General features: G+C 49.5%; 1 protein-coding gene across 1 annotated transcript; it reads right to left on the reverse strand.

Moving 5' to 3' along the window:
* Nucleotides 1-10,049: 10,049 nt before the first annotated feature.
* Nucleotides 10,050-15,366, reverse strand: KLK4 (kallikrein related peptidase 4). The gene is made up of 5 exons (XM_003915977.5): nt 14,334-15,366; nt 12,943-13,105; nt 12,241-12,491; nt 12,022-12,158; nt 10,050-10,444 (listed from the first exon to the last, which is right to left on the reverse strand). Exons 1-5 carry the CDS (start codon nt 14,392-14,394, stop codon nt 10,292-10,294), a joined length of 765 nt encoding a protein of 254 aa, XP_003916026.1. The 5' UTR covers nt 14,395-15,366; the 3' UTR covers nt 10,050-10,291.
* Between the last annotated feature and the right edge of the window lie 1,855 nt (nt 15,367-17,221).

Below are 17,221 nucleotides of genomic sequence, written 5' to 3' on the forward strand. Positions count from 1 at the left end.
AAAGGAAATTTATTATGCCACAGGTGGGATGAATTTGTGTCTGGAAGGATGCAAGTTGGGCCAAGAAGGTTCAGTTTCAGCTTGACTTACACTGCCGCCGGAAAAGTTCAACTCAACCTTGTTCCCTCTTCTGTCATTTGGCTGCACCCAACTGGGGCCCCTCCTAACTCCAAGGGCCAAGAAGGTTCAACTTCAGCTTGGCTTACGCTGCCCTCAGAAAAGTTCAACCTAGCCTTGGTCCCTCTTCTGTCATGTGGCTGTGCCCAGCTGGGGCCCCTCTTACCTCCCACCTTTCCATCTCTAGCTGGATAGGTGCAGCCTTAGTGCCCAACTGTTTGTCAAAAACTCTGAAGGGGCTGATATTTTGCCAATTTGCAAACAAATAAATTAGCCTGCCACAGTTTTATGGATACTGGCAGAACACACTGGATTCTGGATCAAAGGCAAAGGTCTTTATTACTCACAGCACAGAAGGCAGCATGAGCTTTGTGTTCACATCAGTTCACCTTGACACTAAGTCCCACAGGAATGATCAGAGAAGTTTAGGAGGATTCTGTGCACACGGTGCTTTGACCCACAGCTGAGAAACCCGAGCTTAGGAATCCTGAATCTTATAGGGGGACTATTAATGTTTGTTCAAGAGGAAGACACGTTCTTCGTTATCCCGACCACAAACAGACCTGCTCTGGAGGAACATATTATATTTATTGTACTGAACACTAAACAAATCTGCTTGAAGGGACACATTATCTTTATTACACTGGTCGGTAATCAAAGCTGTTTTGTTGAAAATACCGTTTGCAAGATTGCTTGCTAGCCAAACATCCTTGACAGTCCAAAGCAAATTTTTTTTTTTTTTTGCTTTGAAGACATGTAGAAACATGAAAGGCCCATGGTGAATTTTCACTCAGAATCATAATGTAAATGCTCTAACCTTCCCTGCAAAACAAGCTTATACTTTCTTCCTCACACCCCTTGTCTGCCACATCTGTTACCCTAGCCTCACCAGTGTTCCAGGCCCAGTTCCCCACGATGGCAGGAAAAATATGGAGATCTGATCTGGATATCCCCTATTGTTGCTGCCCCATTGTTGCTGTCTGTTTATGTGTGGATTTGATGTTGAGGGGACATATCCACATTTCCCAGTGTAGAGGCTCATGGTCTTCTGACTGTGAACAGTCCATGTGTGGTACTTGTGAGTAGTGCAGTTCTGTGTGTGTGTGTGTGTGTGTGTATGTGCATGCACATGTGTATGTGGTGAGTGTGCAAGGCCCTACTGTCCACTACCTGCCCACACATGTGAGCCATGTCCCCATATGGGAAAACTGACGAGTAGCCTTCAACACCAAGTGTCTGACTTGGGGGACGATCTAGAGACGGATAAATCTTTCTTGTCCCAACTGCCTGTGTCTCCAGAATATGTCTTTCCCCATAAATGCCCAGCTCCGTGTCTGGGAGTTGCCTGGAATCTAATCTATGAGCCTGTATTTGAATATCTGGCCCTTGGGGTTGCTGTCTACAACTTGGAATCACCACTAAGTGGCTTTATGGATGAATCACAGTATTAGCCTTGACTAACTTTATCTGGGTCTGCACATATGTCAGATTTTGGCCGTGTTTGTTTTCACAGTCTGAACAGCCACATGTATGTACTATAACTAAGTCATGTGTCCTTGATGAAAATAACTGATATTTATTACTATGCATTACAGTTACTGTGTGCCAGCCGTTTTCATGCACACCCATACATGTGCATATACACAGAGACACATTTTTCTATTTAAGTCTTAAGAAAACCCCCATGAACAAATGAGGAAATGGAAAGACACTGAGGTCAAATAATTTTCTCAAAGATTCAGAACCAATATGTTTGATCCCAGGTGGTCATACTTTTGGATACAACCACCATACTATAGACCCATGTCTGTGAATTGGTTTTGGGGGACTACTCAGGATATGTCTCCTCAAAGTCAAACCTGACACTGCATATCAGTGTCTCTCTCCTGTGTACCTTTACTAAGGCCCCCACCTTATATGTTCAGACCTTGTGTGCAAGTGTGTGCATCTGGAACATTGGGTCCAAAAGCTCACGTGTGTGTGTGTGTGTGCGTGCACGCATGTGCATGCACACGTACACCCATGCCTATTTTTTTTTTTTTTTTGAGACAGAGTTTTGCTCTTGTTGCCCAGGCTGGAGTGCAATGGCATGATCTTGGCTCACGTCAACCTCTGCCTCCTGAGTTTAAGCGATTCTCCTGAGTCAGCCTCCCAAGTAGCTGGGATTACAGGCATGTGCCACCACGCCCTGCTAATTTTGTATTTTTAGTAGAGACAGGGTTTCTCCATGTTGGTCAGGCTGGTCTTGAACTCCCAACCTCAGGTCATCCACCCGCGTTGGCCTCCCAAGGTACTGGGATTACAGGCATGAGCCTGTAGATAGGAATAGAGACACAGAGACACTGATACAGAGACACCAAGACGAGGGCTGGGGGAGACAGAGTCAGAAAGCTAGGATGGGGAAGATGGAAACACAGGCACAAAGAGTTCTCAGGGTCAGTGAGTCTGAAAGGTATGGAGATGGAAAGATGTTGACAGCAAACACTTACAGCGTACAGCCTATGTGCCCAGGCATTGTTCTAAGCATTTGACATGCAGTAATTCACTTTCATAGGAACCTTGCCTGGAAGATTTGTTATTAGCCCCATTTCACAGAGTTAAGTAACAGAGAGGTTAAGTAACTTGCAGAAGGTCACACAGCTATCAGTGGTTTATTCCATTTTCACTGCTGAATAGGATTCCATTGTATGGATACAGTACAGTTTATTTGTCTACTCACCAGTTTATGGAACATCTGTCACTGCTTTAACACTGCAAACTTCCCTCTCCCCAATCTTCCTTATTATTTAACTTATTGTATATGATTTGTATGAATTTACAATATTATATTAACACATATAAATGTATATCTAATTTGTGATTTATTTTATTGGGTTTATTTTCTATTGTTTGTATCTCTCAGCTACAATGAGGACAAGGATCTTTGCCAGTTTTGTTCGCTGGTTTATCCAAAGCCCCTAAAACAGTGCCTGGCACATAGTAGGTACGTGATAAGTACTTACTGAGTAAATGAGAATGAACGGATGGCCACAAACTATTTCTGTCACCGTATTTCTCAGTTGAGCTTCTCGATAAGGGTACTGCCTGTCTGACTGTTTCTGTCTGCCATTGAGACATACAACTAAAGCACACACACTCTCACTCTCTCTCTCTGTCTCCCTGTGGCTGACACTCTCTCCATCACTCTTTCCTGTCTCTTTCAGTAGATCTCTCACTGGAGAGATCTCTGGGTCTCTGGAGGGTGGTTGGGGTCTTGTCAGGGTTCTGGAGTTGGGAATCTAGAGCAGAGGAATGGAGTTTGGAGCCTGGGTCGGAGGTCTGGAGTCAACCTTCAGAATCTCCAGTTTGTGCTGTGGAATCTAGAGCTTCGAATCTGAATTCTGGGCTTTTGGGGTTTGGAGTGAAGCATCTGGAATTTAGACCAGACATCAGTAAACTATTTCTGTAAAAGTTCAGAAAGTAATTATGTTAGGCTTTGTGGGCCAGACAGTCTGTGCTGTAATTGCTCGTTTCTGCTGTCCCAGCATAAAAGCAGTCATAGACAACACGTGAAGGAATTAATCTATGTTCCAACCAAATGTTATTTACAAAAAGACACAGCAGCTGGATTTGGCCTGCAGGCGCAATTTATTTCCTTTTGATTAAACTGAAACCTGGAAAATGGAATCCAGAAATGGAAGTCTTGGTTCTAGAGTCCAAAGACTGGTCTGATGTCTAGAGTTTGGACCACCAGTCTGATCTCCAGGAAGATGAAGCTCAAAGTCTAGAATCTGAATTTGGTGACTGAGATCTTCATTTTGGAGTTAAGAGTCTTTGTATGTAGATCACAAAAGACTGTCACTTCATTGCAGGACAGTTTAGCCCTGAAATTGGGGTTTAGCTCGGGAGGGTTCTTGGCTTCACCCAGGAAAGGATTCAAGGGTGAGCTGGTGGTGTGAGACAGCAATCTTAGGAGTGGTGCTGTTCTTTGTGAAGCAGGGCTAACTCATAGGCAGTGTGCCCAGAGTCAGCCATCTATGGGCTCTTGGCAACTATATTTATACTCATGTAAATCCACTTTCAATTACATGCAAATTAAGTAATGCACCAATGCAAATTGAGGGGTCGTTTATTTAGAACTTTCTAGGAAAAGAGCAGTAACTTCCAGGTCATTGGCATGGAAAGGAGCAGTAACTTCCAGGTCACTGCCATGAAAAGGGGAGTTAACTTCTGGGTCATTGCCATGGAAAGGGGAAGTAACTTGTGGGTCATTGCCATGGAAAGGGGAAGTAACTTTTGGGTCATTGCCATGGCATTTATAAACTGTCATGGCACTGGTGAGGGTGTTCTATACCAATGAGCAATGAGAGCAGATAGGGATCACTTTTGTCTTCATCTGGTCATTCCTGCTGGTTTTTTGTTTTTTTTTTTTTCTTTTTTAACATTTTATCCTGTCTGAACTTGTTTTGGTCAGCAGGGTTGTGACCAGAAAACACGCCTTGCCAGTCTCCCGCCTGACCTTTATAAAACATTGCCTGGATAATCATGAAAAGTCGTTGGGACTAGTTGTCCGTATAACACAGAGAGAGAGGCCTGCCCTTCCTACCACTGGGGCCTCCCGCCTGCTCCCTGTGATTGGACATGTTTCTATCCAACTAACTGAGGTCTGACATCATCCTATGGAGTTGACCTGAACTGTCTTTTCCTCAGAGCAAGGAGTGCTTCAGGGGCCCAGGTCACCATTTTGTTATTAGAGGCAACTCCTCCAGGCTGCTTGTAGAACCATCTGAGGCACAATTACTGATCAAGTTCATGTCTATCCAGGTAAACCTAAGATGAGTAAAATGATCTGTCCGTCCATTCACTAAGGTCATACGAACTGTCCACTCATCCCCTGAGGTCTCATGAATGTTTTTTCTTTTAGAGACAGGGTCTTGCTCTGTCACCCAGGCTGGAGTGATCATAGCTCACTGCAGCCAAGAACTCCTGGGCTCAAGCAACTCTTGTGCCTCAGTCTCCTGAGTAGTTGAGGCTATAGGTGCACATTGCCATACCCAGCTAATTAAAAACATTTTTTTTTTTTGTAGAGATAGAGTCTTGCTATATTGCCCAGTCTGGTCTCAAACTCCTGGCCTCAAGCAATCCTCTTGCCTCAGCCTCCAAAGTGCTGCAGTGCCTGGTCCCCGTGAATTTCTTTTTTTTTTTTTTTTGAGATGAAGTCTTACTCTGTTGCCCAGGCTGGAGTGCAGTGGCACCATCTTGGCCCACTGCAACCTCCACTTCCTAGGTTCCAGTAATTCTCCTGCCTCAGCCTTTCGAGTAGCTGGGATTACAGGCGTGTGCCACTAGGCCTGGCTAATTTTTGTTTTTTTAGTAGAGACAGGGTTTCGCCATGTTGGCCAGGTTGGTCTCGAACTCCTGACCTCAGGTGATCTGCCCACCTTGGCCTCCCACAGTGGGCTAGGTTTAGATTTCTATGTGTAGAAATTGTATAAATAGGTTAATAGTGTTATGAAAACATATTTTCATTCTTTTTTATTGTGGTTAGGTACACAAAATATAAAATTTACAGTTAGTGACATTTAGTACATTCACGATGTACAACCACCACCACTATTAATCCAGAACATTTTTATTACCCCGAAAGGAAGCCTTGTACACATTAGCGATCACCCCCCACTCCCCCCTATCCCCAGCTCCTGGCAATTACTAACCTGCTTTCTGTCTCTATAGATTTACCTATTCTGTATTTCATATAAACGGAAGCATAATTCAGCCGCAAAACGTTGAATGGAATAATTCAGCCCTTTGTGGCTGAATTATTTCGCTTAGCCTCATGTTTTCAAAGTTCATCCATGTTCAGTATTTTATTCCTTTTTATGACTGAATATTTATTGTTATGAATATGTCACAAATTACTTATCCAATTTACTAGTTTTGCCTGTTGGGTTGGTTGTTTCCAGTTAGATGCTGTTATAAAAAAAAATGTTTCCATGAACATATATATAGACGCACATATATAGAGTCTAAATCACTATATATATCATATATATTGCAGATATGCATAAGTTTCTTTTTTTTTTTTTTTTTTTTTTGAGACGGAGTCTCGCTCTGTCACCCAGGCTGTGCCGTGGCTCGATCTCAGCTCACTGCAAGCTCCGCCTCCTGGGTTCACACCATTCTCCTGCCTCAGCCTCCCGAGTAGCTGGGTCCACAGGTGCCCGCTACCACGCCCGGCTAATCTTTTTTGAATTTTTTTTAGTAGAGACGGGGTTTCCCTGTGTTAGCCAGGATGGTCGCGATCTCCTGACCTCGTGATCCGCCCACCTCGGCCTCCCAAAGTGCTGGATTACAGGCGTGAGCCACCGCGCACGGCCTGCATAAGTTTCTTTAGTGCGTATACTCAGGAGTGAAATTTCTGGGCATTAGATATGCATATCTTGGCCAGGTGCAGTGGTTCACGCCTGTAATCCTAGCACTTTGGGAGGGAGAGGCGAGTGGATCACCTGAGGTCAGGAGTTCAAGACTAGCCTGACCAACATGGTGAAACCCTATTTCTATTAAAAACACAAAAAATTGGCCGGGCGCGGTGGCTCAAGCCTGTAATCCCAGCACTTTGGGAGGCCGAGACGAGCGGATCACAAGGTCAGGAGATCGAGACCATCCTGGCTAACACAGTGAAACCCCGTCTCTACTAAAAATACAAAAACTTAGCCGGGCGAGGTGGCAGGCGCCTGTAGTCCCAGCTACTCGGGAGGCTGAGGTAGGAGAATGGCGTGAACCCGGGAGGCGGAGCTTGCAGTGAGCTCAGATCCGGCCACTGCACTCCAGCCTGGGTGACAGAGCGAGACTCCGTGTCAAAAAAAAAAAAAAAAAAAACACAAAAAATTAACCGGGTGTGGTGGCAGATGAGATAACTCATAACTCAGAAACAGCCAGTCAAATACCACATGTTCTGTCTTATAAATGGGAGCTAAACAGTGGGTACAAACAGGCACAGAGTGAAATAATAGACACTGGAAACTCCAGAAGGTGGAAGCATGAGAGGGGCGTGAGGTGAAGGAGGAAAAATGACCTATTGGGTACAGTGCACACTACTTGGGTGATGGATACAGTAAAAAGCCCAGAGTTTGCCACCACACAACATATCCCTGTAAGAAACCTGCACTTGCACTCCCTAAGACCATTTTGAAAACACATGAAGATTTTCTGGTTATTATGATTTCTAGCTTAATTACATTGTGGTCAGATAACATACTCTATATATTCCAACTTGGAAATGTGTTGAGACTTGCTTCGTACCTCAGTAACGGGTTCATGTTTGTAAATGCTGTGTGTGGTTTTTAAATTGAGGTAAAGTTTTTATTGAGGTATGCACAGTATGGCATTACAATTCAATGAGTTTTGGCAAACGCATACAGTCATGTAATCCTCACTCCTGTAAAGTTATGGAGAATTTCCATCACCCGAGAAAGTTCTTTTATGCTTCTTCCCAATCTGTTTTGCTTTTGTTTTTATTTTTGAGACACAGTCTCACTCTTTTGCCCAGACTGCAGTGCAGTGGTGTGATCTCGGCTCACTGCAACCTCTGCCTCCTGGGTTCAAGCAAGTCTCCTGCTTCGGCCTCCAGAGTAGCTGGAATTACAGGCGCTCACCAACACATCCATCTAAATTTTTTTTTTTTTTTTGAGATAGAGTCTTGCTCTGTCACCCAGGCTGGAGTGCAGTGGTGTGATCTTGGCTCACTGCAACCTCCACCTCCTAGGTTAAAGTGATTCTCCTGCCTCAGCCTCCCGAGTAGCTGGGATTACAGGCACCTGCAACCATGCCTGGCTAATTTTTGTATTTTTAGTAGAGACAGGGTTTCACCATGCTGGCCAGGCTGGTCTTGAACTCCTGACCTCAAGTGATCTGCCCACCTTGTTCTCCCAAAGTGCTGGGATTACAGGTGAGCCACCGCACCTGACCAGAATCTGTTTCTATACCTACTCCCCTCTCCCATCCCAGCAGCCAGGCAACATTGATTAATTTTGCCTGTTCTAGAATTTCATATAAATGTAATCAAACAGTGTATCATATTTTGTGTCTAGCTTCTTTCACTCAGAATAATGATTTTTTTTTTTTTTTTTTTTTTTTGAGACAGAGTCTCGCCCAGTTGCCCAGGCTGGAGTGCAGTGGTGTGATCTCGGCTCACTGCAAGCTCCGCCCCCGGGTATACGCCATTCTCCTGCCTCAGCCTCCTGAGTAGCTGGGACTACAGGCGCCTGTCACCTCGCCCGGCTAGTTTTTTTGTATTTTTTAGTAGAGACAAGGTTTCACCATGTTAGCCAGGATGGTCTCGATCTTCTGACCTCGTGATCTGCCTGTCTCAGCCTCCCAAAGTGCTGGGATTACAGGCTTGAGCCACTGCGCTCGGCCAGAATAATGATTTTGAGATGCGTGTATGTTGTTGCTTATATCAATAGTTTATTTCTTTCTGGTGCAGAGTAGCAATCCATGGTATGGATATATCACAGTTTGCTTATCCACTCACTTACGATAGACATTTGCTTCATTTCCCATTTCATTATTATGAATAAAACTACTATAAACATTCTTAGGGAAGTCTTTTTATGGCTATTACATAAATACTATGAGTAGAATTGCTAGCCATCATGTGGATGTATGCTTACCTTTCTAAGAATTTACCAAGCTGTTTTCCAAAGTGGTTGTACCATTTTACCCCCTACCCCCAGCATTGTAGGAGAGTTACAGCTACTGTAGATATAACCGAGACTTGATGCTGTTATTCTTTTCAATTTTAGCCATTCTGGCAGCTGTATGTCTTTTGAAATGATTCTATATTTTTCAGGTACTGGGTGCAACTTTCCATATCTGACCATTAAATAGAATGTGTTAATTGTATTGTTCATATTATCTATATACTTATCCAGTCTCCCATCTCCTTGCCCCTCAGTTGCCCCATTCTGGCCCTCAACCTCCCCTCTTTCTGCTCCTTGGTCTCTGTAGCTGTCACTCACAGTAACCCTCTCCACGATTCTTCCCACCAGCCTCCAGCTGCAGCAGCCAAGTCCTGAGACAGATGCAAGTTAAAAATTCTTGAAATGCAGTTAAGAAGACAAAAACAAATATAGATCAACTGAAGCTGAATCGTAAAACTAAGCAAGAAAACCTCTACAGTTACCATTTGCTGACTTGACTTTTCAGAAACTGGACAACAGCCATGGCACTGGTTTCTCTTAACTACCCAGGGAATGGCCCCTCCCTCTGAAACCCTGTGGCCCTCCTGGTCAAAGCTCCCATTTCCCAGATAGGGAAACTGAGACCCATGGAGGAAAAGCCATTTGCTGGAATCTCTTGAATGGAAGGGGAAGCAAGGAGGACACTACAAACAGCACCTGCGCTTCTCTTAGACTTTATTTCTGGATCTGGGGAAAGGGACAAAAAATGAAAAACCAACTCTAACACTGGTAAGGTTGGGTCAACATCTTGCCACAAGGGGGCACTGTGTACAGGGAGAGTCTAGGTGGCTTTGGAAGGCTGGGTCTGAGGGAGGAGGGCCTGGAGCCTGGACCTCTGGGTCTGGGGAAGGAGGGGTTGGGTGCCTGGACCTCTGAGTCTGAGGGAGGAGGAGTTGGGGGTCTGGAGCCCTGGGTCTGAGGGATAAGGGGCTGGACTCCTGGGTCTAAAGGAGGAGGGGTTGGGGGCCTGGACTTCTGGCTCTGAGGGAGGAGGGGCTGACTCCTGGGTCTGAGGGAGGAGGGGCTGGTGCCCTGGACTCCTGGGTCTGAGGGAGGAGGGGCTGGTGGCCTGACCCGGGTCTGAGGGAGTGGAGGGCTGGTGCCCTGACTCCTGGGTCTGAGGGAGGAGGGGCCAGGCCTGGATCCCTGGGTCTAAAGGGAGAGGGGCTGGTGGCCTGACCCCTGGGTCTGAGGGAGGAGGGCTGGTGCCCTGACCCTGGGTCTGAGGGAGGAGGCCAGGCCCGGACCCTGGGTCTGGAGGGAGGAGGGGCTGGTGGCCTGACTCCTGGGTCTGAGGGAGGAGGGCTGGTGGCCTGGATCCCTGGGTCTGAGGGAGGAGGGGCTGGTGGCCTGGACCCTGGGCCTGAGGGAGGAGGGGCTGGGAACAGAGATTCCTGAATTTCTTCCGCAGGATGTATTTGGGGGTCAATTTCATGGGTTCCCAGTACCCATAGTTAACTGGCCTGGACGGTTTTCTCTATCCACTCAGTGAATTTGCAGAGGTTGGTGTAGACGCTTGGCACGCCAACTTGGCCACACTGGCCTTGTCCGAAAGACACAAGGCCCTGCAAGTACCCGTTGCAGATCAGGGGCCCCCCAGAGTCACCCTGTTGTGAAGAGAGGGAGAGTCAGAATCCGAAACACAGAGAGGTGGAAATGGATGTGGGATCAGCGAGGAACTAAATGAGACTGAGAAACAAAGACAGAACCAGCATCAACAACAACATAGCGCAGCAACATATCTGTTGGAAGTCCCGTTCCAGATCCCTGACCTCATCTAATCCTGCTTCCCGACGTCCTATGTCCTGAATCCTGGCTGCTTCTCTTGGGCTTGTTGTCTGTCTGTTTCTGTCTTTCCTTCTTTGTCTCCTTCGTGGCTTGTTTGTCTGTCTCAGTGTCTCTGCATCTCTTTGTAAAGTCTTTTTTTTTTTTTTTGAGACACAGTCTCACTCTGTTGCCCAGGCTGGAGTGTAGTGGTGCGATCTTGACTCACTGCAACCTCTGCCTCCCATATTCAAGCGATTCTCCTGCCTCAGCCTCCCAAGTAGCTGGAATTACAGGCGCCTGCCACCACACCCAGCTAACTTTTGTATTTTTAGTAGAGATGGGATATCACCATTTTGGTCAGGCTGGTCTTGAACTCCTTACCTCAAGTGATCTGCCTGCCTCGCCTCCCAAAGTGCTGGGATTACAGGTGTGAGCCACCATACCCAGCCTCTTTGTACAGTCTTGATTTTTCCTATTTCTCTTCGTGTTTCATCTCTATGAGTCTGTGTCACTGTTTGCCTCTGGGTACACAGTTGACCCTTGAACAACTCTAGTTTGAACTGCACAAGTCCACTTGGATTTTTTTCAATAAATATATTAGAAACATTTTAGGAGAGTTGCAACAATTTAAAACAATTCACAGATGAACTGTGCAGCTTGGAAATATAAAAAAATTCCAACAAAAGTATATCATGAATGCATAAAACATATGCATAAATTGATTATTTATATTATTGGTAAGGCTCCCCGTCAACAGTAGGCTCTTTCTTTTTTTTTTTTTTTTTTGTGAGACAGAGTCTACGTCTACCATGCGCCCAGGCTGGAGTGCAGTGCCTGATCCCGGCTCACTGCAAGCTCCGCCTCCCGGGTTCACGCCATTCTCCTGCCTCAGCCTCCGGAGTAGCTGGGACTACAGGCACCCGCCACCGCACCTGGTTAATTTTTTGCATTTTTAGTAGAGATGGGGTTTCACCGTGTTAGCCAGGATGGTCTTGATCTCCTGACCTCGTGATCCGCCCACCTCGGCCTCCCAAAGTGCTGGGATTACAGGCGTGAGCCACCGTGCCCGGCCCTCAGTAGGCTATTTCTAGTCACATTTTTGGGGAGTCAAAAGTTATACAAGGATTTTCTGTTGGGTGGACGTCAGCGCCCCCAGACCCCATGCTGTTGGGAGGTCAACCGCATTTCTGTGTGTGTGTTTCTGCCTCCCCGTGTGTCTATTTCTGTTTTTCTCTTCCTTTGCTTCTCTTTATTCCTATGTTTATTTCTCTGTTTCTCCCAGTTTCTCTCTCCAGTTGTCACTGTCTCCCTGTGTGTCTCTCCATCTCTGCATCTCTCCATGCAGCCCTGTGTATCTCTGTCTCCCCCTTCTGCACCCTTCCCTGAGTCGCCTGCCCTCCCCTTTCCCGTCTCTCACGTAGCAGGAGTCCTTCCGGTCTTGCCCTCCACCGGCGCAGAACATGCTGGGGTGGTACAGCGGGTCATAGAGCTCACTGCAGACCTCCTCAGACACCACGGACAAGTTCACGCACTGCAGCACGGTGGGCATTCTGCCTGGGACGCAGAGCTCTGGGTCAGCCCCCGCGACTGGGCAGAGGACCCCTCGAAGAAGGCAGACACACACCCCCGAGCTCACCGTTCGCCAGCAGACCCCAGCCAGAAACGAGGCAAGAGTCCCCGGCAGTAGGGCACCGCGAAGCAAGGCTGATGTTCCGGATGGTGGCAGACTCGGACACAGATTCGTCCAACTTGATGAGCATGAGGTCGTTGGCGAGCAAGGGTCTGTTGTACTCTGGGTGCTGCACCGAGTAGCTGGCCTCCACCATCCGGCTGCCTGGCTCTTGGTCGGCCTCAAGACTGTGCAGGCCCAGCCCGATGGTGTAGGACCTGAGGGCCACGGACGGCAGGTCAGTTTTGTGGCAACTGCATCCTTATCTCCATTCTCATCTTCAACCCCGTTCACATCCCCATTCCCTAACCCCAACCCCACCCTCTTCGCTAAACACCCTAAGGGCTACTTAACCATGGTCTCAAATCCCCATTTACAAAAATTCAGGGACAGGAACTTGCCTTAGTTCACTAGAGACTCAGCACTGGGCTGAGATTTCAACCCAGAGCTCTCTGAGTCCTTCCAAAGCAAGGTTGCCGCCTCCCAGCCCTTCCCTCTGGGCTCCCCGGATCCAGGCTAATTCCGTCCTCCTCCCAGGGCCTTCACCGCTGCTTCCCCCTGAGTACCCCAGGATGAACCTGATACTAGGCCCCAGCCTTCAGCCAAAGTAACATCCAGGCCCTGCCCCCAGACCCAGGCCCTGCCCACTCGCCCTACCTCTGCACTCACTTCTGGAAACAGTGTGCGGCTGACAGCACCCACTGCGGATGCACCAGGACGCCCGAGCAGAACAATTCGTTTTCCATGATCAGTGCCGCCTGCCAGGGCTGCGAGTGCGGGATGCAGTCCTCGCCGTTTATGATTCGACTGCTGCTACCAGAGACGAGCGATCCTGAGGGCGGAGTCAGGGCTGGGGACGGGCCTAGGAGGCGGGCCCAGGACTCCTGGGGGTGGGCTTACCGAGCAGGGGCGTGGTCAGAGGTTCAGGAGCAGTCAGGGCTCCTCGGGGTGGAGTCAGGGCTGGGAGCGGGCTCAGGAGGTGGGCCCAGGGCTTTTGGGGGTGGGGTTACTGAGCAGGGGCGCGGTCAGGGCTTCAGGAGCAGTCAGGACTCTTGCGGGCCGAGTCAGGGCTGGGGATGAGCCCAGGGGGCGGACCCAGGGCTTCTGGGGGTGGGGTTATGGTGCAGGGGGCATGATCAGAGCTTCAAGGGCTGGTCCACGGTATTGGCCTAGGGCTCCCAGGGGCGGTGATCACGGTGCGGGAGCCTGGTCAGGGTTTCAGGGTAGTCAGGGCTTCTGGGAGGTGAGTCAGGACATGGGGGTGGGCTGAGAAGTCGGGATTAGTGCTCCTAGGGCTGGGGTTACAGCGCAGGGGCGCCGTCAAGGCTTCAAGAGCCGGGTTATGGACAGGGGCAGTCTCAGAAAGTGGGACCGGGGCTCCTGGGGCGGAGGCAGGGCTCCCGGGTGGGCTCTGGAGGTGATACTGGTGCCATCGCGGTGCAAAGCCACGGTCAGGGGTTCAACAGGGGAGTCTAGGCTCGTAGCGGTAGGATCGGGTCCTTTGGCGTGGATTAAAGCTCAGGGGGTGGAGTTATTGCTGGGAGCAAAGATCGGGTCACTTGTCTGCACAGACTGATGCTCAGAGTCCTGCACCGAGTCAGTCCTATCCTCTCCCAGCCTTACCCACAGTTACACCCAGCCACAAGCCCATTCACACCAAAACACCAATATATAGTCCTGTGAGGTGAGTTCCTTGGGGATGGGAGAGGGGGATCTCAGGACTGAAGACCCAAGAAGTAGGCACAGATTCCCAGCAATGGATTATTCCCCAGGAAGCACAATCTCCTGCACCCTCGGCTTCCCCTGTCCCTACATCATCATTACACTGTTGTCACTCCACCAGATATTCAGAGGCACAAACTGTCAGTGTCTCACAGGTCCAACCACACACCCAGGCATACTGCCACACACAATTCAGGGGGACAGCCATGGGGGGCAGATCACATGGTATCGTCTCACAGCCAGCTTTGCAGTCACGAGCAGGAGGACGCTGAATCACGCCCGAATATCAACAAACACTGTGCCCCCAAGCACAGTCACACACACATGTACTCAGATACCTGTGGCACCGAGGATGAGGTACCCCAGGAGCCAGCCCCAGGGGCTTCCTGCTGTGGTCATCACGTCAGCACCTGGGGATGAGGACTGAGACTTAGCCCTATCTGGGGGTCTTCAGTCCAAGTCTCTCCATCCCTCTCTTTCTCCCTCCCTTTCTTCCCTCTGGGATGTTATTAGGTAGGCTAGAGTCTAGACCATCTACCCCCACTCCCATCCATGGACCCAGAACCTAGAGGTAGATTTAGAGACCGAAAGAGAAAAAGAGAGAGAGAGATGGGAAACGAGAGAGAGAGAGAGAGAGAGAACTAGGTAGAAAGGAAAGTCTAGAGAGAGCATCTAGCCGTCTACGAGTGGGGAGAGATGGTGTCCAGCCATCCACCAACAAGCACAGAGGGAAGACACACAGAGAATCAGAGCTGGAGAGACAGAGTTTGAGAGATACCCTCAGAGACAGTCTGAGAGTTAGACACGGAGATATAGATTCAGAGAGACAGAGAGGCTAAGGGAGACCCAGAGAGAGAGAGAGAGAGAAAGATAGACTCCTAACTAGAGACAGGGAGGGATCTATCTGGAGAGATGTGGAGATAGGAGGCACAGAGGCTGAGAATCCAGCGACATGGAGCTGGAGGGAGACTCGGATCACGAAGACTGCAGGCTTTTAGTGGGGAACCACCAGGCCTCTTACCTGCCACCTCTGGGCTCCTGGATTCCGCTGCTGGGCTGAGCTCCAGCCTGCTGCCTCCCACAGGGGCCTCCTTGGGGCTTATAAGCGTCCTCTGTCTGGGCTGGCCTGCCCCCCAGGGGATGCATTCCAGGGGTCAGGTGCTGTGAGCTTCCAGCTCAACTCTCTCAGGCTGCCTCAACTCTGACCAGGCAGTGGTTGGGGGCCCAGATGGGGCTGGCGGCAGGCGCTAGGGGCCCGGGGCCCAGAGAGGAGACCCCTCCCCAGATCCTAGACTCCACTCTCCCTTTTCTTTCTCTCTCTCTCGTTCTATCTCTTTTCATGTTCTTATTCTCTCTCATGAGATACTTCTCTCTCACCTGTATCTCTCATTGTCTCTTTCTCTTCTTTCTCTCATTCTCTCTCTCTCATGTTTTCTTTCATTTCCTCTCATTCTTTCCTGTTCTCTGTCATGTTCTTTCTCTTTCTAAATTAAATCTCTCTCTCTCCCCTCCTTTATCCCTCTCTTGCTGTGCTTCTCCAGCAAATTACCCCGGGTTCAAATCCAGCCTACATCACACACTATTTTTGGAACCTTGGGCAAGTGACTGCACCCCGGTGAGCCTGTTTTCCAACCATAAAACTAGAGTGACCATTATGCCCCATTTCCCAGGTGGATTCAAAGAGGTCATTCAGGGAAAGGCACAGGGCACCAGGTGCATCGTAGGCTTGCGGTGAGTGGGAGAAGTAAAAAGCCTGGCTCAGTGAAAAGCAGCTGAGCGCCTACCACACTCCCAGCTCTGCAGCAGGTGCTGGGGCCACAGGAGGAACCATCAAAGCCCTCATCACTGGGGATCGCGTCCTACCAGGGGGCACAGATAATAAAGGAAAACTGCAGACCAGCATATGAGGTGGTGAGTCTTTGTGCTGTGTTGGGGAGTCTCAGAGAAGGGGAACATTTAAGCTGAGAACCCAGTGGAGAGGAGGAGGAGGGTCCACGCAGCAGGGGAGGTTGTGGGGTGCAGGGAAGAACTTGACTCCAGCCGGAGGAGGGCGGGGCGGGCAGGAGGGCAGACCAGGAACCCAGTCGGCCTGCAGGCCTCTGTCTCTCTGTCTGTCTCTGTCTCTCTGTCTGTGGCCCTGTTTACGTACCAGGGTTAAGGAATTTGGGTTTTACTTAAGTGCAATGGATTTTAAGCACGAGGATGGAGTGACATCATCTTATTTACTTTTTAAAAACTTCCAGGGTGGAGAGTGATGGTGGGGGTGGGGCGGGGGGCGGTGGCAACGGCCCAGGTGGGAGGCGACCCGGTCAAGGGAGAAGAGAGGTGAATGGACCCGGGGTCCCCTCTGCATGTGGAGTCAAGTTACTGCCCGATGGATGAAAAGTGGGGGGTCGGGAGCAGAGGAGCCAAGGACGGCGTGGAGGCTTGGTCCCTTGGCTTGCGCTCTACGGATCTTGTGGAGACGCACAGGTGCGGGAAGGGGTAGGGCGCGCGAGGGTGCGGTAGACCGCGGAGGGTGCCCAGAGGGGCAGACCGAGGTCAGGACTGCCGAGAAACAGTGGGGACTCATTAGGGGAGAGGTGGCGTTTACAGCCACGAGGCCGGATGAGATCACCCAAGGAGTGGGTGGGTGTAGACCGCAGCGCCGGCACGAGTGAGGGGCGGTGCCCGCAGATGACCGCGATGAGACAGAAATGTCTCTGTGTCTCTCCGTCTCTCCTAGGTCTCGTCTCTGTCTCTCTGACATTCATTCTTTCTCCTTCCTTCCTTCCTTCCCCCACACCCCACCGCGCGTCTCTGTCTCTCTTTCTCTCGGGCTCTCTTTTCCTCTGTCTCTCTGGTCCCATCTCTGTCTCTCTCCCCACCTTGTCTCTGTTCCTCTCACCTGCCAGGCTGGAAACTTCCCAAGTGAGACCCTCCCCCAACTCTGTCCTGGACCTGTGCGCCCCCAAATAACTCTGGGCAGGACAGGACATAGGCTGGGGCCACAGAATAGGAAGCCCTGGTTGGTCTCTGTCTCTCTTTTCCCCTGTCCCTGTCCCTTTCTCTCTCTGACCCCGTCTCTCTTGCTCTCCCTCTGACCTCTGTCTGTGACCCTCAATCTCTGTCTGTGTCTCTCCGCCCCTGTGTGTCTCTCTCTCCTCCTGTCTCTGTCTCACCTCGCCTTCTGTCTCTGTCTGTGGCTCCACACCTGCGTGTCTGTCCATCTTTCTCTGTGTCTCTC

Source organism: Papio anubis, chromosome 20 (assembly GCF_008728515.1).
Source record: "Papio anubis isolate 15944 chromosome 20, Panubis1.0, whole genome shotgun sequence".
NCBI classification, from domain to species: Eukaryota; Metazoa; Chordata; class Mammalia; order Primates; family Cercopithecidae; genus Papio; species Papio anubis.

Coding starts and splice junctions, on each gene's coding strand:
- KLK4 (XM_003915977.5), bottom strand. CDS start 14,394: ATGACCACAGCAGGAAGCCCCTGGGGCTGGCTCCTGGGGTACCTCATC. Junction 13,106..14,333: donor CCTCATCCTCGGTGCCACAG/GTATCTGAGTAC, acceptor CTCCGCCCTCAG/GATCGCTCGTCTCTGGTAGC. Junction 10,445..12,021: donor ACCGGAAGGACTCCTGCTAC/GTGAGAGACGGG, acceptor TCTTCACAACAG/GGTGACTCTGGGGGGCCCCT.